Here is a 26,261-nt window from a genome sequence, read left to right on the forward strand (position 1 = left end):
ATAAAAATCTATATTTTGCTTTAGAGAACGGGAGTTTTTAAGTTTTTTGTTCATTTATTGAAGGAAAACCCATATGCTATGAAATGAATAAACTTTAAGAGGTCCACTAAAATGTTTCAGACCTGTTGGTTCTTTCTGAGGTTCATAATTGACCTCCATGTTATTTTCACGAAAACAACTTATTTTCAGTATCCCCGTAGGCTATTTGATAAATCATTTAAAACTCGATATATGTGGCAAAACCGGTCAACGCTTTGAAGGTGCCAAAATAGCACGCACAGGCACAGTATTTAGTAGTATTTATTTTGTTGATAAATAGTGGCTTATAACCTAATTGGTTTAAATTTGATTACCTCCCTTGTGTTTTGTTACCTTGGCGATCTCGAGAAGCAAAATGGCTGCTGATCCGGAGAATGAAAAGTTTTACCTTGAACGTATCCTTTTATACATTATAACCTATGCGATTATTTTTATTTTTATATTTGATTTTGAAAGTGTGGACTTACTTGAAAAAATGCGAACAATCTTTCTCGAAATTATTTTTTGTTCAATTCTTTTACAATGTCACATATTTTCGCGACGTATTGTTTTTTTTCAAAATCCTTTCCCTGTATTGTTATACTGAATCTGTACGCATAAAAAATTAGCAAATACTACATCGGCAAACATGTTATCGTGAATAAATCAAATTATCTCTTATCGCGTGAACAGGTCAACCAAAAAGCAAACAAAACCCTTTGTTTCATATTCCATGATCAGATAATGTAAAACTGAGAACCGGGTCACTGAATTTACTGAACACTACTTTTTGTTAGCAAAATACAAAACTTACTTGTTGTTAAATTGTTATTAAAATTATATTGAACTCTTAAATGCAATAACATTTATTCAATTTATACATTTTCCCATATCATTATTCAACTTTTCTAATCTCTTTTCTATAAGATTCGCCATCGTCTAGTTGCTCACACCTCTCCAGAACATCACGCCATGGCCATCCCTTGTATTATAGGTTATTCACAGTAACTTCAGACTGTCATATATTCTCCTTTCCTATGACGGTATACCACTGGAACCACCTACCCATAGTCCAACTAATTAGACTTGTCAAAGAGACATCAAGATAATTTTGAACAGGCTACACCTACCACCTGCAGTTGCCCTACTCCCTACCCAAGGGCAGTTCTGTGCAGCCATAGCTTGCATTTAACATGTCTCGCCCTAGTTTTCCAGCACCCTAGTGTTTTTAACGTTTTTAATATTCTTCTTTTAATTTATCCTGTTTTCAAACAGCTCTTTAACTTTCTAGAGATTTTGACACGCAGATATTTCTATGTCCCCACAAGGGGTTTGACATTAATGGAAGATAGATACTGTAGAACCAATTAAAACAATCTGGTAACCAGAGTACATTGACACTTATTCTACAGAAAAACATTGAAATTAAGTATCATTTATGTCTTTGATTAAAATTTTTACCATGAACACTATTCAATAACATGTACAAAGCTACAGAACCTATCAGCATCTGTTGGTTTTTTGGGGAGTTTTGCATCGCGAAAACTGCGCACACTACATCTTTCTAGACAATAATTTTTTCAATATTATTTTTTGATGGGTAAAATATTCTGGTAGATAGTACTACCAGAATATTTCTTAATAATTTATAACAAAAGAAAATTATTTATTTGTCTCCAAATGATGTTTACAACCATTCACTGGTATGTCACTCTTAAAATCAGCAGTTTGAGATTCTCATTGAATGGAGCCCTATCCAGGTTATGTTGTTGGGGTTATTATTATATCAGATACAATTTGTAGTACCAGTGACTCTTGATAACCCCAACAGTTTCTTGTCTTGTATTTCCATAGTTGAAGTGTTCGTTTATTTGTTTTCATGAAATATAAACCTTGTTGTGTGTTTCTCTCATATTAGTAATAGTAATTGTAGTTATGATATATAATATGAAATTAGGCAAAGCCTATGAATGGGGAAGTCATTCATTTTTAGCTCACCTGAGCTTGCTCAGGGTGAGCTTTTAGGATCGATGAATGTCCGTCGTCCGTCCGGCCGTCCACAATTGCTTGTGAACACTCTAGCGGTCGCATTTTTGCCTCAATCATCATCAAACTTGGTCAGGATGCTTATCTAGTTGAAAGCTCGGATGAGTTCGAACATGGGTCATCTCAGATGAAAAACTAGGTCACAAGAGCTAAAAATAGAAAAACCTTGTGAACACTCTAGAGGTCACATTTTTGACCCAATCTTCATCAAACTTGGTCAGGATGTTTGTCTAGGTGATAGCTCGGATGAGTTCGAATATGGGTCATCTCGGATGAAAAAGTAGGTCACAGGAGCTATAAATAGAAAAACCTTGTGAACACTCTAGTGGTCACATTTTTGAACCAATCATCATCAAACTTGGTCAGAATGCTTGTCTAGTCAATTGCTTTGGATGAGTTCGAACATGGGTCATCTCTGATGAAAAACTAGGTCACAGGAGCTAAAATAGAAAAACCTTGTGACCACTCTAGTGGTCACATTTTTGACCCAATCATCATCAAACTTTGTCAGGATGCTTGTTTAGATAATAGCTCGGATGAGTTCGAATATGGGTCATCTCGGATGAAAAACTAGGTCACCGGAGCTATAAATAGAAAAACCTTGTTAACACTCTAGCGGTCACATTTTTGCATCAATCATCATCAAACTTGGTCAGGATGCTTATCTAGTTGATAGCTTGGATGAGTTCGAACATGGGTCATCTCGGATGAAAAAGTAGGTCACCGGAGCTAAAAATAGAAAAACCTTGTTAACACTTTAGCGGTCACATTTTTGCATCAATCATCATCAAACTTGATCAAGATGCTTGTCTAGGTAATAACTCGGATGAGTTCGAACATGGGTCATCTCGGATGAAAAACTAGGTCACAGGAGCTAAAAATAGAAAAACCTTGTTAACACTCTAGTGGTCACAATTTTGACTCAATTGTCATCAAACTTGGTCAGGAAACTTGTCTAGGTCATTGCTGGGAAGAAATCGAACATGGGACATCTCGGATGAAAAACTAGGTCACAGGAGCTAAAAAATAGAAAAATCTTGTTAACACTCTAGTGGCTACTGTTGTGATCCAAATATTCTGTTAATTGGTCTGAAAGTTTGTTTTGATGATTTCTAAGTCAAGATCGAACATGGGTCATCTTGGATGAAAAACTAGGTCACACCGCCCAAATATGGAAAAACCTTGTTAACATTCTAGTGGTCACATTTTCGACTCCATTATCATCAAACTTGGTCAGAATGCTTGTCTAGGTAATTGCTTGGATGAGTTCGAAATCGCATGTGAAACTAGGTCACCGGAGCTAAAAATAGAAAAATCTTGTTAACACTCTAGTTGCTACTGTTTTGATCCAAGTATCCTGGAAATTGGTCTGAAAGTTTGTTTTGATGATTTCTAGGTCAAGTTTGAATATGTGTCACCTGGGTAAAAAAACTAGGTCGCACTGCTCAAATATGGATAATCCTTGTTAACACTGTAGTGGTCACATTTTTGACTCACCTGTCATGAGACTTGGTCAGAATGCTTGTCTAGGTAATTGTTTGGATGAGTTTGATAATTCAGGTGAGCGATCTAGGGCCATCATGGCCCTCTTGTTTACTTTACATTTCCCATTTTATAGGTGGCGTTTGGTATTTAATGCACCACTTCCGTTTTCACTTAATGGAACACGGCCCTTTAATTATTAAGCCAAACATTTCTAATTGTTCCGTTGTTGGAATACTCCTCCTAACTAGACATGACACTGAAAATTTCACTGATAGGTATAGAAATCTATATAAATTTTTAATTGTTTTTTATTTGATTTCCTTTTAAGTATACACATGAAGTACATAGCCTGGGGCAAGCGAAAGCCTAAGCCTTTGATTTCCCTGTATAAATCAAGTGTAATACTCAAGGAAAAACATCACTGAGTGATGCATATTGAATCCAAAACATAAGAATTTATCATTTTAAGAAAAGTATTTAAATTTAAACTGTTTCACTTCACATCTCACAGGATAATCTCAGTGCATATGTTTTTTTATAGGTGCCTTTGTTTTATGGGCATATTTTCTATTAAAATGCAATAATTTAGTAGTGAAAGGTGTCTTGTATATTTCCTTAACATTGATTCTCAGGTGAGCAAATTACAGTGGAGTCAGATGATGAGTTTCAATATGAAGAAGTACCCATTGATGAAGATTTTGTCACACCAGGTATTACTTAACTAATATACATAGTCTGAAAGTTCTCTCATTGTTATAACAAAAAAAGGAAACACACAATTATTAAAACAACATACTTGGAAAATAATTGAACTAATATACATGAATATACTTTTAAAAGAAAATATTGTTTTTAGGAGAATAAGATTAGTTATCAAAGTTATGTGACAAATGTGTCAAAATGATAAGTGTCTTAATTAAAGTCTGAGTCAGTGAATTCCAGAGTGTTATAATTATATTTAGAAAGTAGTTGTAAATAATGCACAGTTCAAGTTCAGATGAGCAGTAATTATGAGTAATATGATTACTAATGATGACAGTTAACTGTCACAGTAGGACATTCAAAATATTTGAAAAATAAACCATGCATAATTTTACAACAATGCAGTGAAATTTGATTAATATTTCCATTCTAATATATATTTGTTTAAAGAGAATTAATATAAATATGTTGAAATTCACTGAGCAGACATTATAAGTGTAAAACTTCAATGTCATTCATCTTTTAACTAACAAACAGATGATCCAAATTGTAAGTATGAACAAGGATTTTCAATTTAAAAATTATTTTGTAGCGTGATAGTATTTGTGTAGCCGTCACAAGCTTTCATTTCACCAAATGTACATTTTATTTATTTTTTAGCTGTAAATTTGAATTTATGATATTGATTATGTATTGTAGACCTGCCTTTGTTAAGTATGTATATTTTGCTTCTACATTTCTGTGCATGGCAAAATTCACAAAATATTTTAGACTTATTTGTGTTTTATAGGTATAAATGATTTTCAATACTTCTTATAAGATAAAGAATTGCCATCTTTTGCTGTACATCACTGGGTCTATTAAACCTTGGCTAAAAAGTCTTTCAAAACTGAGGAAAGTCCTTGTTTTTGGCAAGTGCTGTATAAGCCATGCAACAGTTGACTTTCCATAGGAAATAGTGACTTCCATAGCAACTTTTGACTTTCCCTAGCAACTTTTGACTTTTTAAGTAGCCTGAGTGACTCCTATAGAAACAAGTGACTTCCACAGCAACCATTGACATACACAGCAACCATTTACTTACATAGTAACCGTTGACTTACATAGCAACCATTGACTTACATAGTAACCATTGACTTACATATAGCAACCATTGACTTACTTGTAGTAACCATTGACTTACACAGTAACCATTGACTTACATATAGTAACCATTGACTTACATATAGTAACCATTGACTTACAAAGCAACCATTGACTTACATAGTAACCATTGACTTACATAGCAACCATTGACTTACATTTAGTAACCATTGACTTACATAGAAGCCATTGACTTACATACAGTAACCATTGACTTACATAGTAGCCATTGACTTACATATAGTAACCATTGACTTACATAACAACCATCGACTTACATAGCAACCATTGACTTACATAGAAACCATTGACTTACATAGTAACCATTGACTTATATAGTAACCATTGACTTACATAGTAACCATTGACTTACATAGCAACCGTTGACTTACACATAGTAACCATTGACTTACAAAGCAACCATTGACTTACATATAGTAACCATTGACTTACAGAGCAACCATTGACGTAATTACAGAGCAACCATTGACTTACAAAACAACCATTGACTTACATATAACCATTGACTTACATATAGTAACCATTGACTTACACAGCAACCATTGACTTACAATACAACCATTGACTTAACATAGTAACCATTGACTTACAAAGTAACCATTGTCTTACATAGTTACCATTAACTTACATAGCAACCATTGACTTACATATAGTAACCATTGACTTACATAGTAACCATTGACTTACATAGCAACCATTGACTTACATAGCAACCATTGACTGACATAGTAACCATTGACTTACATAACAACCATTGACTTACATAGCAACCATTAACTTACACAGTAACCACTGACTTACATATTAACCATTGACTTACAAAGTAACCATTGGCTTACACAGTAACCATTGACTAACATAGTAACAATTGACTTACATAGTAACCATTGACTTACAAAGTAACCATTGACTTACATAGCAACCATTGACTTACATAGCAACCATAAAAAAGTAACCATTGACTAACACATTGTAACCATTGACTTACAAAGTAACCATTGGCTTACATAGTAATCATTGACTTACATAGTAACCATTGACTAACATAGTAACCATTGACTTACACAGCAACCATTGACTTACATAGTAACCATTGACTTACATAGTAACCATTGACTTACATAGCAACCATTGACTTACATGTAGTAACCATTGACATACATAACAACCATTGACTTACATAGCAACCATTGACTTACAAATTAACCATTGACTGGCACATAGTAACCATTGATTTACACAGCAACCATTGATTAAATAGTAACCATTGATTTACATAACAACCATTGATTTACATAGCAACCATTGACTTACATAGTAACCATTGACTTTCATATAGTTACCATTGACTTACATATAGTAACCATTGACTTACATATAGCAACCATTGACTTACATAGTAACCATTGACCCTTATATAGTAACCATTGGCTTACATAGTAACCATTGGCTTACATAGTAACCATTGACTTACATAGTAACCATTGACTTACATAGTAACCATTGGCTAAAATAGCAACCATTGACTAACATAACAACTATTTATTTACATAGCAACCATTGACTTACATAGCAACCTGTGAGTCCCATAGCAATCAATGACTTTTTGTAGCAACCATTGACTTCTATAGCAACTGTTGGCTTTCCTTAACCACTAGTGACTTCCATACCAACAATTGATTTCCATAGTGACTAGTGACTTTACATGTGCACTATTTCAGATGCAGATTTAAATTTTGATTCCAGTTGACCTAGATTTTGACCAAATACATGCTTTTCATTCATTTTTTGAGCCCTTACAGTCCAGTGGGCTATACTATATTAGGACCATCATGGTCTTCTTGTTTAATTTTATAACATTTGCATAATTCAAGAAAGTTTACTCCAATATTCATAGCCAACTTTGCTGTTAAATTAAAGGTTGAGGTTTCCATGGTCACAAAATTGCTTTCAGTTATTTCAGTTGTAATGTTATAACAGAAAAATGCGATATTTAGTGAAAGATACAACTTAAGTCTAAAATGATTATTTTGTGAAGTTAAATTTTGCACACAATTGTATAGCATTTTTTTTGTGTGAGAAGAAAATATTTGGTTTTGCACAAAGTATAGCATGATGTAGATATATAGCTTCAATTTTGATGGAATATCCTATCAGTCAATGCACAAGGTGTTTTCAAAGATTTGATATGTATTCTGGTTTAGAGGCACTTTTCTTGTGTGTGTTTTTTCACATTGTTTAAGCAAATTATTATTTTTATTATTGTTATTATTATTTTTATTATCATTATTTTGAGTTTTAAGCGATCCAAACTTATGTTTATTGGCTTGACATTAGCTTATTTTAATCTATTACACTGTAAATTGTATCCCTACTTGAAATTTTACCTTAAAGGTTATAGTCTAAATTGTTTTAATTCAATATAGATGATGGAATTGGAATAAAATCACTGTTTTTAGAAAAATCAATGGACTTACCACATTTGGCAATAATGCTGGCCAAGTTATTTTCATTAAAATATTTGCACATTTATTCATCACATTACTCTCAATATAAATAATGTATATGTAGAAGTACATATATAAATAATTATATTCTTTTCCTTAGCAAGATGGTAAAAGAAAGGTATTTTTCTCTTCAAAGTAAAGATCCCTGAACTTTTGCGTATGATTTTCTTGAAAAACTATTGCATGGTTTGTAAATTAAAAGGCTTTGTAACAATAGATTATTTAATGTTCTTCATTTTATGGGGTTATGTATTTATCTATTTGTTTCCATTTAGGAGGTATATGAGCCGTGTCACAACAAAACCAACATAGTGCGTTTGCGACCAGCATGGATCCAGACCAGCCTGTGCATCCGCGCAGTCTGATCAGGATCCATGCTGTTGGCTATCAGTTTCACTACTTGTAATAGAGTTGGTAAGCAAACAGCATGGATCCTGAACAGACTGCGCAGATGCGCAGGCTGGTCTGGATATATGCTGGTCGCAAACGCATTATGTTGGTTTTGTCGTGACTCGGCTCAAATAATTGTTAATTTATCTGCTAAAGCAGAAAAACAGTAGAATAACAACATACAATATTGGTAAAGACAAGGTAGTTAAATAATAATTGGATATTTTTACTAATTTTGTAGATTTAGAGGAAGATCTTGACCTAGCTGTAAAGACAATTAGAGAATACAAGGAAGATGAACAAGCTACTGTAAGATTTATTGTATATTAGTTTATTTAATATCTTTACTGTTACTGTTCGATGTTTCAATTTGAGCTGTCATTGTTTTATTAAAAAAAGTCTATACCTTCATTCTGTAGATTATAAGAATTACTTTTTAAAGTTTACTGTATAGAATGACTTATTACATGCTTTTAAGTTTCTTTGCATATAATAAAACGAAAATTTGTTTAGTTTAGTGTAAGATGGAAATATTTTTCACCTCGTGAACACCAAAAGTTCATATTTCACTTGTGACTGGGCCACTTGTGAAATATACCTTTTGGTGCTCACTCGGTGAAATATATTCATATCTTGCACACAGCTCAACAAATATCCTCTATATAATTATGTTCAATTTTAGTTGAAACAATGTTTTATTGAAGGAGCTTGACCACTGAGGTCCAAAAAGCCTGAAATCTTAAATTTTTTTAAACATTACATAGATCAACTGCGGCACTTAAATTGGAGAAAATATGCATTTAGGATTATTACATTGTATTACGAAATATACTAAAAATCATATTGAAAATCAATATTTACTGCAGCCCTTAACACAATTTGTGTTAAAAGCATTTAAATATTTTTTATAAGTCATTTTGCACAATGATACTGATTATTCTTGGAAAATAGACTGAGGTAATGATCTGAAAGTTGCATACAAGCTTATGGTATAGACCTTCATCAAATGATATAAAAATCTCAACAACAAAAATTTCCATCCCCTAAAAAATAGCATTTAAAAACAATCTCAGTTGAGTCCCTTTAAGTTTTATATTATATTTTGTTTAAATCGGAATATATTTTAATAGTCTAGGAAAGAGACCACACATAAAGCACAAGTCACTAAACATCCAGAGGTTGTTGATGATTTTGTCAGGAATTTCCTTGTCAGAATGGGAATGGAAAGGACCCTTGACTGCTTTCAAACAGAATGGTAAAGCATTTAGTACAATATGTTACATATTAAATCCAAACATTAAACTCATTTGTCAGTTATTTAATTAAGTTTCAGACATTTGGCAATCTGTGCAGAACAATAAATCATAATTAAATCATATCGAAAGATAAGAGACTTAAGAAAACATACAAGGAGTTTTTCACAACTGGAAATTTGAATACTCTTATCTGGAAAGTTGAATACTCTTATCTAGTATAAGGCGTAATGTGCTGATGCCTATTTAGGCCAGACGAAGGGTAAAATAATTGCCAAAATTTTAGTATTTAAAACATTTCAGAATATTGCAAATTTTATTTCATGTAATCAAATTATACAAATAAAGTATCACTATTCAGTTAAAAATTACAAGTTTGTTGTAATACCAGGTATGAGTTACAGCAGAGAGGATTTCTCAATGAGGAAGATATAGGAGTTGTACCTGACATATATACACGTAACCAGAACTTGGACAGTGAAATAAAGTTCCTAAAGGGTGAAGTGGAGAAATACAAGGATGCTGCACTGTAAGATATTTATTACTGCTTAAAGTAATACTGTATAGATGAAAAAGCAATTTTGATTTCAGTATGTGATTTGAAAAACATGTATATACCTAAAGTTCCTAAAAGAGTACTTAAAAACTTGCTTCTATTACCCTACATAAACAATTGATGCATAGTGTTAGGATAGGAATTTTGACACATAGCATGACATCAAAGAAATCAAATGATTATTTCTGTGCCGAATCTTGTATAATATCTTCCATAAATTTACTTTCTAGAGTTGTAATATATTATACTAATTTATGTTAATTTTGTACAGTTTATTGTTCAGATGCTATGTAATACATCACTTGTACTCATGATGGCCTTTGTGATGATTTAATTGCCCATCAAAACTCAGACTGTGTAAAGTTACGTGTATATTAGAATGACAATGCAAGCTAAGTAACTAATGTATTTTCTTATTGTCTGATTAATTGTCTGTAAAAAACATAAATATTAAATTTTATTTTACAGTGGTTGCATTTACAGAGCAATAAAAAAGAAAACACATTTTGTAAAGATTATTCCCATCAACATTGTAGATATTTGTAAATGATAAATGTTCACAAGAATTTCACAACTCCAGTTACATATAACTTAATTTGATTATTGTAGGAAAGCCAAAGATCTTTATGTGAAGCTAAGGAAAGAGAGAGATTATCACCGTATGCATCATAAAAGGGTTGTACAAGAAAAGAACAAACTTATAACGGATATTAAAAGGTAAAAATACTAAATTAACAATTTAAAAAATCATTAACATTTTACTACAGCTTAGTGAGCCCACTTTATTGTTATTTCATAAATTTACAACAGCTATAAAGGACAATGTACATGAGTGTAGTAATCATTTTTGGAGCATTATGTGTTTGGAATTTGGTAAAAAAAAATGTATACATATTTTTATATTTAATAAATTTTCCTGTTGAAGTGATTATAATGAATTGTCCATAAAGTTATCCCAAACTTGCCTGTTATAAATTCTTACAATAATTATTTAGAAGCACTTTTATTATTATGTTGAAATTATGTAAAACTGTCGAGGTGTTACCATTATTTGAAAACATCTTTTTTCTGTATAAATTATAAAATGATTAATTATGTATATGTATTATATCATGCATGATATATACAATTTTAATGAACTTGCCAGATTGAAGCGTCACTATACCCAATATGAGCCTACACTACAACAACTTAAGAAGAAATATGAGGTGGCAATGAAGGAGAAGATGTTATCTAAGCTGGAGAGAGATCGAGCAATGGGTCAGGTGACAGGGCTACAGAGTACATTGAAGAGTATGGAATCTTTTAAAGGAGGGTCTGTTAAAATGGGTAAGTCAGTTTAGTGTGAGATAGGGGTTATCATAATTTGTGTATTATTAAGGAAAGTAGATGAACATTTTATATAAACAGTGTAAAATTGTACAACTTATAACTAAAGACCTATGGCTTTCATTTTTATCTGAGGTAACGGATGAGCCAACAAAAACAACTGATTTTCCCATGAGTCTAGAGGGATATTTTAATCTACAGGCTGAAAATACAACTGCTTTTAACTGCATTTCATCTGATGATTGGATTGGATAGCCAATCTGTTTATAATGAAAACCCTGAGATCATACTTAACATAACATCTTATTTACAAGCCATTAATTGTTATAACATACTTATATCAAATCACATGTTATACAGATATATAGAGCTTTCTTTTAGTTTGTAATTTCCTGTCTAAAGACAAATTTATATCTTAGTATTGAGTTTTAACCCATTATTTGTTAGATTTTTTAGAGGAATTGTCTAGCTTCCAATTTTGAAACTCTCTATTATCAATTGTGGGTGTATCTAGAAATTCAACTTTAATGAGCCATAAGAACAATCTGGTTAGATTGAATGGAAGCGCAGGCTGACCTGGTTTTATAGTATTCTGGTGGCAAAAGGCTAATCATTTTCTGTTACAACAGGTTAAGGGTTAAGAAATTCATTGAAATTCATATTACAACTATTATATGAGCCGCGTCATGACAAAACCAGCATAGTACATTTGCGACCAGCATGGATCCAGACCAGCTGTGCAGTCGGATCAGAATCCATGCTGTTCGCTGTCAGTTTCTCTACTTGTAATAGGGTTTGTAAGCGAACAGCATGGATCCTGATCAGACTGTGCAGATTGCAGACTGGTCTAGATCCATGCATGCCGCAAACGCATTATGTTGGTTTTGTCATGGTGCGGCTCTATTATTGATAACTTCTGAACAGTTTTAGAGAAATTAGTTCTATACTACAGGTGAGCAGAGTATGACAGCGTCAACTACACGGATCTGTCAGAGAGGTGGAGTACCGTTGGACGCGGATGGTATAGGTCCCACCCAGCGAGTTCTTCAAGTTGAGCGTGACATGGATATACAAGACATACCTAAAGACTTTAAAAGGCATCCAAATGTAAGTACAGTGATTTTCTGCAGACTGAAATATATTTCAATTATCAGAAAAATATCAAAGCAAATTATATAATATAATGTGTCTGTGTTTACTACAAATTAAATCTTACCTCTTACATAATGCTCTAGTTGTCTCCTTTGAACTTTGAACTTTCATCTCAAAAGTATGTATAATAAAAATATGTTTTTGATTGTTATTGTCTTTTAAAAAATATGATTAATAAAAGTTCTATTCTTAAAGGAAGATATTTTGATATTGTTATTTTTGTGTCATGTGTCATAGTTGCTGTAATTAATGTTTGTCAGGATTCTGTGTTCCCTGCTGACAAGGGAATTAATCCATATATTGGTATGGCAAAGGCCCCGTCTGGCCATCTAGCAAGATCTGGTGGATTTAGATTGTCAAATACATTCCAAGCTCACTCGCATCCTATCAGTGGGTATGTATCATAGTTTGTTTTACAAAACATTTTCTGCCTAACGTTTAAAAAGTCAATGTACCTGAGCAGGTTGTTTTTTTTAACAAATTTTAATGTAAGTAAATGTTTTGATGAGAAGTGATAAAGAATATTATAACTATACCTTGTTTTCGGTTATATACATTTGTAACTATCATTCATTTAAATAAATTAAAACACTTTTATCGCAATATAAAACATTGCTTTAAATTTTGATTTAAAGATTTTACAGAGAAAAGTTAGTATGTATACAAATTCCATACATTTGTAGATTAGCGTTACATCCACGTAAGCAGATATTGGCGACCAGTAGTGATGACAATACTTGGAAGATGTGGGCTGTACCAGGTGGTGATATCATTATGACAGGAGAGGGACATACTGACTGGGTCTCAGAATGTGACTTCCATCCATCGTATGTGATTTAAATTTATTTTATGGGGAGGGGGGTGTCATATTGTTGTAAAGGTTGTCATATACCAAAGTGCATATTGAGAATTTAAAATAATACATTTCTGATTATAGAATAGATTGTACAGTCAAAACTTTTCAATTTTGATTTATTTTATGATTTTTAATGAGAAATGAAAACATATCAGTATCATGTAACTCGTATTACATAGTTTAATACAATAGATATAAATTTTAATTATTATTTTGATGTTTGGAAACATTTTTTGTAATGTCAGATAAGTTGTGATATTTTGCTTGGATGTTGAAAAATACAACTGCAGTATTAGACTGCGATATTAATGCATTGAGCATTGTTCAGTATATATTATGGATGTATATTTCAGTGGTACTAAATTGGCAACATCAAGTGGAGATACGACAGTGAAGATATGGGACTTTTCAAAGGCAGAATGTGTACACACTTTCACCGATCATACTCATGCTGGTTTGTTATTTTAATGTTAACCCGTAACATGCTGAATATTTTAAATGGACTTGTCCCACGTCCATTTTTGGGACTGTCCATAGTCAATTTTAGGGATATCAATTTGAATATTTAAGGTTTGTCAGCCAACAGAATAGAACCCTTTAGAAACATGTATGCCAAAGTTATTGCAAACGTTACATATTTTATTTAAGCCAGATCAAGAAGAAGGTTGGTTAATTTCTGACCAATCTCAAGTTTGCTTTCGGAAACTAACTAGTATTATATGACAAAATAATGGTTCATGACCAAGTAGGGCTAAAACCTGTGCTCCCTTGGTTGAGAGGCAGACATCTTAACCATTAAAAATATAATGAAGGGGTTATCCTGTGGAAGCAATAAAAATAAAATCATATATATGGACATTTCTAAGCCATTGCTCCCTTGTTTTTTTAGAATAATTTGAAATTATTATCCACTAAGTTAATGTTTTTACATTATAATTTAATTTTCCAGTATGGTGTGTCAACTGGCACTCCTGTGGTGACTTCCTAGCTAGTTGTTCTATGGATAATTCAGCTAAGATTTGGGACTTGAATAGTGTGAGATGTCGTTACACACTGCGGGGTCACACAGACTCTGTGAACAGTATAGAGTTTCTACCTTTCTCTAACACTCTCCTCACTTGTTCTGCTGATAAAACATTGTCACTCTGGGATGCTAGAACAGTAAGTTACCTAATGTTTAACCCTGAACCATGTTAATGTCTTAAATGAAATTATCCATTTTTCATAATTGGCAAAAGTAAATCAAGAATATTTCAAAATATAGATTGGTTGAATAGAGTAAAAAAGAATATTTGTCATTAAAAGAAATTATATTAGGTTTTTAAGACATTTGTGATTTTATATTTTGCTGGGTTCACCAGTACACTTATAAATCATTTGTTTAAAAATTTATCTGCATATTAACATGAAGTACATAAGCATGATTGTCTTCATTTCAGGGACTGTGTGCACAATCATTCTATGGTCATCTGCATTCTGTTAATTTTGCTACATTCAACTTGAAGGTTTGTGGTTATATTCATTTAATCTAATGTTCTGAAAGTAAAATTATATATATAAAAGCTATTATAAGGTTTATACGTTTCACATGATTTGATAATTTCAGTTTGAAACTGTGAATAAAAGTTAAACAATCAAAATAAGTTAATTTTGCAATTTACAGGGTGGATCTCAGAATGCAAGTATCCACAAGTCACAACATAGAAATTATCACAGAGCTTATATTGCTTTTATTCACTTGATATTTTCATGGATATTTTACGCTCACCTGTCACAAAGTGACGTGTGAGCTTTTGTGATCGCTTTTCGTCCGGCGTTCGTCGTCCGTAAACTTTTACTTTAAATGACATCTTCTCATAAACCACCAAGCCAATTTCATCCAAACTTCACAGGAATGTTCCTTTGGTGGTCACCTTTGAAAATTGTTCAAAGAATTTAATTCCATGCAGAACTCTGGTTGCAATGGCAACCAAAAGAAAAAACTTTAAATATCTTCTTCTAAAAAACCCAAAGAGCTAGAGCTTAGATATTCGACATGAAACATCTTCTAGTGAGTGTCTCCCAAATTTGTTCAAATAAAAGCCCTTGGGTCAAAATTGGCCCCACCCCAGGGGGTCATTGATTTTCCCTATATGCATATAGTAAAAACTTAAAAAATCTTCTTTTAAAGAACCCAAAGAGCTAGAGCTAAGATATTTAGCATGAAACATCCTCTAATGGGTGTCTACCAAGTTTGTTCAAATAAAAGCCCTGGGGTCAAAATTGGCCCCGCCCCAGGGGGTCATTGATTTTCCCTATATGCATATAGTAAAAACTTAAAAAAATCTTCTTTTAAAGAACCCTAAGAGCTAGAGCTAAGATATTTAGCATGAAACATCCTCTAATGGATGTCTACCAAGTTTGTTCAAATGAGAGCCCTTGGGTCAAAATTGGCCCCGCCCCAGGGGGTCATTGATTTTTCCTTATATGTGTATAGCAAAAACTTTAAAAATCTTCTTTGAAAAAAAAAACCAAATAGCTAGAGTTTAGATACTAAGCATGAAACATCTTCTAGTGAGTGTCTACCAAGTTTGTTTTTATAAAAAGCCCTGGGGTCAAAATTGGCCCCGCCTCGGGGTCATTTATTTTCCTTATATGTGTATATAGCAAAAAACTTAAAATCTTCTTTGAAAAAACTCAAATAGCTAGAGTTTAGATATTAAGCATGAAGCATCTTCTAGTGAGTGTCTACAAAGTTTGTTCAAATGAAAGCCCTGGGGTCAAAATTGGCCCCGCCCCAGGGGGTCATTGATTTTCCATATATGTGTATAGCAAAAACTTAAAAATCTTCTTTGAAAAAAAACAAATAGCTAGAGTTTAGATATTTAGCATGAAACATTTTCTAGTAAGTGTCTACAAAGATTGTTCTAATAAAAGCCCTTGGGTCAAAACTGGCCCTGCCCCAGGTGTGTCATTGTTTTTAACTATATGTGTAAAGAAAAAACTTGACCAGCTAGACCTTAGATGTTTAGCATGAAACATATTCTAATGGGTGTCTACCAAGTTTGTTCAAATAAAAGCCCTGGGATTTAAACTGGGCCCCGCTCCGGGGGCCTATATACAGGTGAGCGACTTCAGGGCCATCATGGCCCTCTTGTTTTATTTATTTTTTTTTTTTTTTGGCAAGATAAAAAAATGCTATGTCCACAAAATATTTACTTATATGGTAGCACTTTGGATGTTATCTCAACATGCAGCATATTGTTTTAAGTGATTATTCTTTAAGAATTGTCCAAAAATTCAACCAATTGTAATCAATCAAGTATAGAACTTTGTATGTGCCATGTTGAAAATGTTATATGAATATATGAAAATCATGATATAGTATTATCAAATTTGTATAAGATCATCCTCTGATGTCAAATGATAAAAATATATAGCTTTATGTCATTACCAGAATTTACCTGATGGGCATTTTATACAAATTTATGGATTTTTTTTTAATTTCTAGTAAGCTAGTGGTTGCTTTCTGTCCAGTGTCTCTGCATGTATTTTAGTAAATTTGTCAACTGTATATTTTTTTCTTGTGATAACTAACATCCAACTTTTCAATACACGAAAGTCTTGTGAAAGCTCATTTTAATTGCTTGTTAATAAATAAGCATTAACAGTATTTGCTTTATGCTTTGTTTATTATGATTTTTCTTTAATTTAATAAAAGCAATTCCAAACCTACCATAATCAGTTGGGCATACTTCCTGATCGGGAAACAAGGGGATTCCCCTTCAAGGCTTCCCGATCAGGCAACAAACGTCAAAATCCTTCCCGATCGGGAAGTTAATTGGCCTTTTTTTACGTAGTTCAGGAAAAATGGCCGGTGCAGAATAGTGTTCAACCCACTTTAATATGAATATCACATTTAAGTGCAGAAAAGATACATCTAAAATCCTACCGAGTCATTTTCTTTAAAAATGTCTACAATTAAAATAATCTGAAGTGAAAGTGAAAGTTTTAAGATTTTACTAAGTAGTAGCTGCTTCTCATTTTGGAAACATTGCTTCCTTATCAGGCATTCTAGCATAATATTCACCATTAAAATGTTACCGTTTGGAAAGTTTTATTCTTTAAGTTAGCGCGTTCTATTCTGGAATTCTTTCGTGCTGATTGAGATTGCTTGGGACAACACCAACAATAAAGTTGTATGTGCAACAAATCAACATGTGAGTCATGTCGTGAATGTTTTGAAGTCTGGTGTGTCTAGCAGTTCAGATACAAATGATAGCATCATAGGTGGTGTTCTTCCTCAAATTTTGTAAAAACGAAGATTGAATATATTCGAATATGGAAAAACGAATTATTCGAACATCAACTTTCTTATTCATACCCGGTCCTAGTTATTTTTTATTATGCCCTACTTCGAAAGAAGAGAGGGTATATTGACTTGCTAATGTCCACACAATATCTGTATGACTATAAAATTGTATACTATTTTATGTTGAATAAAATATATGCTATGTTATGTTACGTTAATGTTGGTCCGTCAGTCCATCATTAGACCTCAGTTGTTATCTTCAAAACTATTTAACACAGAGTCTTCATATTTTACATACTAATTGGCCATAACTATAGTAGATGACATCTATTGATTTCAGGGTCACTATGTCAAAGGTCAAGGTCACAGGGACCCTAAATGTCAGAATGGTTTCCGCTCATTATCTCTCACAAAGTTTCATATTTTCCAAATTAATTAGTCATATGTAGTAGATGACTCCTATGATTTTGTGGTCACTATGTCAAAAGTCAAGGTCACAGGGAGCTTAAATGTCAGAATGGTTTAAGCTCATTATCTTGAAAAACTATCACTAAGTCATTTATATTTCACATATTGATTATTGTCGTTACTAGTAGATGACCCATCGATTTGGGGTCTTTTAGGTCAATGGTCAAGGTCACATTTGACCTTAAGTATGTTTGTTAATCCGTCGTTAGACCACATTGTTTCTGCTGATTATTTTAAAAACTATTTATCAAAAAATCTTCATATTTCATGTATTGATTGGTCATAACTATTAGATAACCTATATTGATTTTGGGGTAACTAGCTTAAAGGTCACAGTTACAGGTGTTTTAAATTTCGGAATGGTTTCTGCTCATTATTTTTTTCACTTGCCCCTCACCGCTGTGGGTTCGAATCCCGAAGGGACTTTTGATTTTTTCATGTGAGGAAGCTATCCAGCTAGCTTACGGAACGTCGGTGGTTTCTACTCAGGTGCCCGTTTGTGCCTGAAATAATGCACGGAAGGGCACCTGAAGGTCTTCCTCCACCAGTAAAGCTGGAACGTCGCGATATGACCTATACTGTGTCGATGTGACGTAAAACCCAAACAAACAAACATTTAAAACATTATTTTTTTTTTTATTAGAAGTTTTCATATTTCACATATTGATTGGTCATAACTAGAAGATGACCCTTTTTGATATTGGGAGTCACTAGGTCAAAGGTCACGTTGCTTTAAATGTCAAAATGGTTTCCGCACTATATCTTGAAAAGTATTTATCACAAAGTTTTCCTATTTCATGTGTTGATTAGTCATATGTGGTAGATGACCTTACTGATTTTGGGGTCACCATTTTAAAGGTTACAGTGTCCTTAAATGTCAGAATGGTTTCCGTTCATTAGTTTGAAAACTATTAATTACTAAATCTTTTTTATTTCACTTAATGATTGGTTTATAATTAGTAGATGACCCTATCGATTTTGAAGTCTTTAGGTCAAAGGTACAAGGCGTTACGTATCAGAATGGTTTCTACGCATTATTTTCAAGTTATCAAGTTTTATGTTTCACATTTTAATTGTTCATAACTAGTAGATGGCCCCTATTGATTTTGAGGTCACTAGGTCTCAGAGGACAAGGTCACATAACCTTGAATGTTCGAAGTAGATGCTCATATTTACATTTATATGATAATGTATATTTTATTCCAGCTACTCTCCATTTTTGTTTAACTTATTATAGATTTCATTCATTTTTCAGATAGAAAAGGGGGCATATATGTCATTATGATATTTCTTGTTTTATTTATTTATTTATCTTATATTTTATTCATTTTTTTTAAATTAGAGTGGCTTAAAAGGGTGTGTTCTATAAATCTTCAGAAATATTTTTTAATAAAATTTATCCCACAGCAAAATTATGCTGGTTCCATTATTATATGGTTGATTCCCGAAAAAAAGTAATGTAACATAGAATGTCTCTGTTTTTTAATACACATGAATCCTGTGCAAGAACACAATATTGTTTTGCTATTTTAAGTAGGGTTTTATCAGTTTAGCAATGATTTTGTTTTTTGCGCCATTCGCGTTTAAGGCAATAAATTACCATATTTATTTCTTACAATCATTTTGGAAGTACATGTATACTTTTTTAAATTCAAACAATAATTTTATCATCAGATATATAGCTTTAATACACTTTAAGTTTCAGAAAACAAGAAAATTGACCCAGTCACTACAAACACATGTAGTATGCAAACACGTCTTGAGCTATTAGCCAAAAAATAATATTTTATTGAGCTCTAGTCAACATTTAATTTAAACTTAATTATTTGAGCTGCATGGTAATTTTTTTGAAAAAAATTACTCTCTTTGCAATGTTGTTTCAACGTGTGCTATACAATCTTAACAATATGAAACTTTTTGTAATATAATGATGATTTTTTGTACTGTCCGTCAAGTATAGCTTATGTGTTGATAGATATTATTTACGCCTAACAAGGACATAAAACTTCGCCAGATATATTCCACTCACGTAATTGAATTATTGCCACATGTCTTAAAACTGGCCAGGCTTAGCAATTTCTAATCATCAGGCCAGGTACTACTACAATATAAGGTTCTTCCAGATTGGGAAGCAGTGTATCTTAAACTTTTAATGATGAAATATTTTGCTAGATGCCTGATCAGGAAGCAACGTTCCCAAAACTGGAAGTGGCTAGTTTTTGGTAAAATGTAAAAACTTTACTTAAGTTCACTTTCAGATTATTTTAATTGTAGACATTTTAAAAGAAAATGACTCGGTAGGATTTTAGATGTATCTTTTCTGAACAAAAGTGTGATATTCATATTGAAGTGGATTGAAAACTGTTATGCACCGGCCATTTTTCTTAAACCACGTAAAAAAGGCCAAAAAAACTTCCCGATCGGGAAGGATTTTGACGTTTGTTGCCTGATCGGGAAGCCTTGAAGGGGAATCCCCTTGTTTCCCGATCAGGAAGTATGCCCGACTGATAATGTAAGTGGAATAATTTGAGGACAGATTTGAGAATTAAAGCAAAATTGATAACAATGGATTGTAATAATAGCAGCAATTTATAATTGTCCTGTTGATTTCTTGCTTGATCTGTGGAATACTTATGTTTTCGTTATAACACAGCCTACAATGATTACATTATTAAATTTATTATATATTAGGGAGATACAGTGGCATCATGTGATTCGTATGGTACAGTGAAACTGTGGGATGTTAGACAAGGTGCACCGATGGTCAGTGTAGATTGTGGACCTCATCCGGCCAATAGAGTGGCCTTTGATCCTGCAGGTGTGTTTATACAAATTTCCTTTCTCTTCATATTTTATATGTTTTGGGTTTTAAGTTACACCAGCACAGTTATGTAGCAACTTTCAAGCATTCCTGGTAGGTAGTCTTGCATGCAGCTTCATTCATTTTTTCAGGCACATGCAGGTGCTTGAGTAGAATCTTCAGCCTCATGTAAATTTTCTTTAATACTTATTCTATTTAATTGTTAATACCGGTGAGAGAAGTGTTTTTCTTCAATATCTTCTGTGAACAGGATCCATCAAACTGAGTCTGCAGTTTCCACCTTATTTTTTTAGCTCACCTGTCACAAAGTGACAGGGTGAGCTTTTGTGATCGCTTTTCATCCGGCGTCTGTCCATCGTCCATCCGGCGTCCGTAAACTTTTACTTTAAATGACATCTCCTCATAAACCACTAAGCCAATTTCATCCAAACTTCACAGGAATGTTCCTTTGGTGGTCACCTTTGAAAATTGTTCAAAGAATTTTATTCCATGCAGAACTCTGGTTGCCATGGCAACCAAAAGAAAAAACTTAAAATATCTTCTTCTAAAAAACCCAAAGAGCTAGAGCTTAGATATTTGGCATGAAACATCTTCTAGTGAGTGTCTACCAAGTTTGTTCAAATAAAAGCCCTGGGGTCAAAATTGGCCCCGCCCCAGGGGGTCATTGATTTTCCCTATATGCATATAGTAAAAACTTAAAAATTCTTCTTTTAAAGAACCCAAAGAGCTAAAGCTAAGAAATTTAGCATGAAACATCTTCTAATGGGTGTCTAAAAAGTTTGTTCAAGTAAAAGCCCTGGGGTCAAAATTGGCCCCGCCCCAGGGGATCATTGATTTTCCCTATAATATATGCATATAGTAAAAACTTAAAAAAATCTTCTTTTAAAGAACCCAAAGAGCTAGAGCTAAGATATTTAGCATGAAACATGTTCTAATGGATGTCTACCAAGTTTGTTCAAATAAGAGCCCTGGGGTCAAAATTGGCCCGCCCCGGGGTCATTGATTTTCCTTATATGTGTATAGCAAAAACTTAAAAAATCTTCTTTGAAAAAAAACAAATAGCTAGAGTTTAGATACTAAGCATGAAACATCTTCTAGTGAGTGACTAACAAGTTTTTTCAAATAAAAGCCCTGGGGTCAAAATTGGCCCCGCCCCGGGGGTCATTCATTTTCCTTAAATGTGTATAACAAAAACTTAAAAAATCTTCTTTGAAAATTTAACTAAAATAGCTAGAGTTTAGATATTAAGCACGAAGCATCTTCTAGTGAGTGTCTACAAAGTTTGTTCAAATAAAAGCCCTGGGGTCAAAATTGGCCCCACCCCAGGGGACATTGATTTTCCTTATATGTGTATAGCAAAAACTTAAAAATCTTCTTTGAAAAAACCTGAATAGCTAGAGTTTAGATATTAAGCATGAAACATCTTCTAGTAAGTGTCTACAAAGTTTGTTCAAATTAAAGCCCTGGGGTCAAAATTGGCCCCATCCCAGGGGTCATTGATTTTCCTTATATGTGTATAGCAAAAACTTAAAAATCTTCTTTGAAAAAAACCTGAATAGCTAGAGTTCAGATATTAAGCATGAAACATTTTCTAGTAAGTGTCTACAAAGATTGTTCAAATAAAAGCCCTTGAGTCCTAACAGGCCCTGACCCAGGTGTGTCATTGTTTTTTACTATATGTGTAAAGAAAAAACTTGACCAGCTAGACCTTAGATGTTTAGCATGAAACATCTTCTAATGGGTGTCTACCAAGTTTGTTCAATAAAAGCCCTGGGGTTTAAACTGGCCCCGCTACGGGGGCCCATATACAGGTGAGCGACTTCAGGGCCATCATGGCCCTCTTGTTTTATTTTTGTTTTTGTTTTTGGTTCATTGCTCTTGAGTAATTTCCACTTTTCAAACACTAGCACCAAAAGGATTACGCAAGATATTATAACAGTGTATATCACAATGTACGAATAGTGTCAGTATTTGGTTAAAATTACACATTGTATGATACTTTCTTACAACACAATCGGGCATATGGATGGACATTTTAACAATAATAATGCATTTAATAAGGATGTAACTATCTGTCACCATTTCTTTACAACTTTTTTGTCAATTACAAAGAGTAGTTTTAGTTAACATGGTAATTTCTTTACCCATTCATTTGTGTAAAAAAATATAAAGAAAAGGCATAGAATAAATTTAAGTTTTAAACTTATTCTAAAATGTTGCTTTGTTTTTTGTTCATAACAAACAGGTCAAGTATTGGCTGTAGCAAGCAATGATAGTACGATCAAGATGTATGAAGTTGCAAACGGAAGGGTGAGCTATACTGCCAGGGTTTTCTTGCTGTTTTGTTCATATTATTTAATTAAGATCTTACAAAGATTCAAGATCTGCAGTTCTCATAATTCTAGACTTAGTGTTAGTTTGTAATGATTGTTTGTTTTGGGTTTTACATCACATCGACACAGAATAGGTCATATCGCGACGTTCCAGCTTTACTAGTGGAGGAAGACCTCAGGTGCCCTTCCGTGCATCCCTGTCGGGATTCGAACCCACAGAGGTGAGGGGCAAGTGGTTTAAAGTCAACGACCTTAACCACTCGGCCACGGTTGCCCCTGTTTGTAATGATACATCTGTATAAATTCTTAGTTTGTATCAAATTGATACCCTAGTGGCATTAAAGCAGCATGCCTCCAGATTCATACTAATTTTTATAAAAAAAATTTGGAAATGTATTAAAAAGTAAAATATTGTCAAGTGAACAAAGAAAGTAATTTTCACATTGCAAACAACACTTTAACTCCAGGTAAATTACCAAATAAAGCTCAAAATTGCAAAAAAAAAGCCCCCAAAATGTGTAGCCCCACAGTAGGAAAAAATTTGATTAAAAACTGCAAAAAACTTTTCCCTTTAAATTTCATATAACAAAAAAAACAAATTAAATTTTTAAACTTTTTAAATTTTCTTTAATCTTACCCATTTTTCTTGAAGGCATGCAGCTCTATTGTCCTACAATGATTCTTCACTAGAAGTGACACTGTAGTTATGAAATAGCAGTATTTAGATATTGTGTCTGATATCTATAAAATGCTTTCATTCAGAGGGAGAATAAAAAATAATATTTGTCTGTAAAACAATTTTAAGACATTTATGATTTTATATTACAGATAAGCTCTCTGGTTGGGCACGAGGATGCCGTGCAGTGTCTGATATTTGATAGGACAGGAGAGTATAATGGTGTCTGGAGGCAGTGACTGTACAATCAGAATATGGTCCTAGGTTGCTGAACAGTCACAACAAATTGTTTAATGACATGTTAAGAGACAACATTCATCTATAGTGTAATATAAACAGTGATAAAATATTTGTTAGATATTTAGAGAAAGTGTTTACAAGTGAAAAATGTTTAAAAAAGAAAAGAAAAATTTCAATGAAATGAACTTTTTAATATTAGGTTTTTAATGAGATACTGAAATCTGTAATAAGAAATTTATATGTGATTTATGTGTTTTCATTTTTTAACACTTAAAAAATTATTTTATTTTATTTAAAATAACTGTGAAAATTAATTAACTTTGTTTTCTTAAAAATATACTGCCATCAAACACGACCCCTTTTACCACCTACATGAATTTTTTTAAAAAATAAACCCGAGCCCGACAACAAATGAAAAAACACCCCCTTCTAATTTTTAAATAAAACCCTTTTTTTATTTGGGTTTTGTTTGTTTTTGGGGTTTAACGTCCCAAAAACCCCCACCCCAAAATAAAAGGTCCCCAACGCGACCGGGTTTTTAGTTTTACTGGTGGAGGAAGACCCTTTGTGCCCCTTTTGCAACTTGCCACCCCCCATAAGAAACCCCCGGGCGTTCCGTAAGCTAGCTGGATAGCTTCCTCACATGAAAGAAACATTTTATTATACATGTATAAAAAAAAAACAATGTGATGAATGTAATAGAACCCTGTGTGTGAAAATACATGGTAAAGCTGTGTTGTTGAATATATGACATGTAAACACACCAACAGACTCTTTGTATGTCATTCATTTCATATAAAGAAAGTGCTGGATCCGAAATACAAAAGTAATAGCTTCCCTTCTATTTACGACTGTCTATTATCAATACTCTCGTGGATATTTTGATATCCTGGACCAGGTGTTATCTTTGTGACAGCATAATGTCATTTTGTGCATACATGTATTATTTTAGGTACGAATGGGCACCAGAGTAAAACCAGTAATGTTCCATAAGCTGGCTATAAAAAAACTCCTAAGTGCTTGGTTGAATTCGAACTCGATTATACTTTACGTACGTATAGCGATTATACTTTACGTACCTTTAGTTGCTAATCTTTGACACTACCTCAAGCAGGCTGTGAATGAGTGTCAAAGCTTGTGGCTATTGAATAAACCATTCTTGCATATCAGACAGGATTATCTACCGTTTACACTGGTGCTAAGAAAAACCTGTCTTACACCGCCATGTAAGACAAGTCTCGTGCTTTAAATGACTTCATTGCCGCGCACCTTCTATGAATGAATTGCGTTCTTAGGATGACGTCGTTTTACCGTTATGAATGAAGGCTAAGTAATGAGAAAATCAGTTTTCGTAATTTCTGTTCTGAAAGTAATTGATATGAAATATGCAAGAAAAAGAATCAAACATCGGCTGTCGGTACAGACGGGAATATCTAGCTCTCGGGGTAACTGTTTAGCGGAAACTCGACAGAGCCTCGTTACCGCCGTAAACAGTTACCCTCGACTAGATATTCCGATGTGAAAGATTCTTATATTCTTAACGTTTTAATTTAAATTGTATTTGCCGTGAACATTTCTTAAACAATGGCTGAGACTTAAACAATGGCTGAGACTATGTTAACAACGGCCTGTTGATTATCGATACAGGTTATTTTACTGTTGTCCTGATCAAATAATATGAGTGATATAATAAGTCCTGGATTGATGTTTTGGAACTGTCTGTAATTTGTATGATGTCGATTTCAGTTTAAGTATCTTATAGCGTAGAGTGTGACGTGCATGCCGACCTGAATCTATACTGCCAGCATATACAAGTCTTTATTACCTGTAGCTTTCAGAAAAGTAATTTTGGATCAAACGCAACCTAATTGTGTTACAGTAGTGCATTGTAAGAAACAACCAGTTTATATGATAACTAAAGAAATCGTGCGAGTGAATTGAAGAACGTAGCATTGATATGTAATTATTGGATGG

General features: G+C 33.1%; 1 protein-coding gene across 1 annotated transcript; it reads left to right on the plus strand.

Annotated features, from left to right (window-relative positions):
• Positions 1-301: 301 nt before the first annotated feature.
• LOC132757023 (sperm-associated antigen 16 protein-like) lies at positions 302-24,346 on the plus strand. The gene is given in 17 exon segments (XM_060748202.1): positions 302-434; positions 4,182-4,259; positions 8,554-8,621; positions 9,443-9,567; positions 9,957-10,094; positions 10,731-10,838; positions 11,269-11,450; positions 12,403-12,557; positions 12,863-12,996; positions 13,286-13,429; positions 13,812-13,912; positions 14,408-14,619; positions 14,898-14,963; positions 20,909-21,035; positions 23,284-23,348; positions 24,200-24,265; positions 24,267-24,346. Coding segments are annotated over 17 exon segments (1,854 nt in total). The 5' UTR covers positions 302-394; the 3' UTR covers positions 24,312-24,346.
• Positions 24,347-26,261: the final 1,915 nt, after the last annotated feature.

This window comes from Ruditapes philippinarum, unplaced genomic scaffold (assembly GCF_026571515.1).
Source record: "Ruditapes philippinarum isolate M1 unplaced genomic scaffold, ASM2657151v2 ctg114_1_1_1_1, whole genome shotgun sequence".
NCBI lineage: Eukaryota > Metazoa > Mollusca > Bivalvia > Venerida > Veneridae > Ruditapes > Ruditapes philippinarum.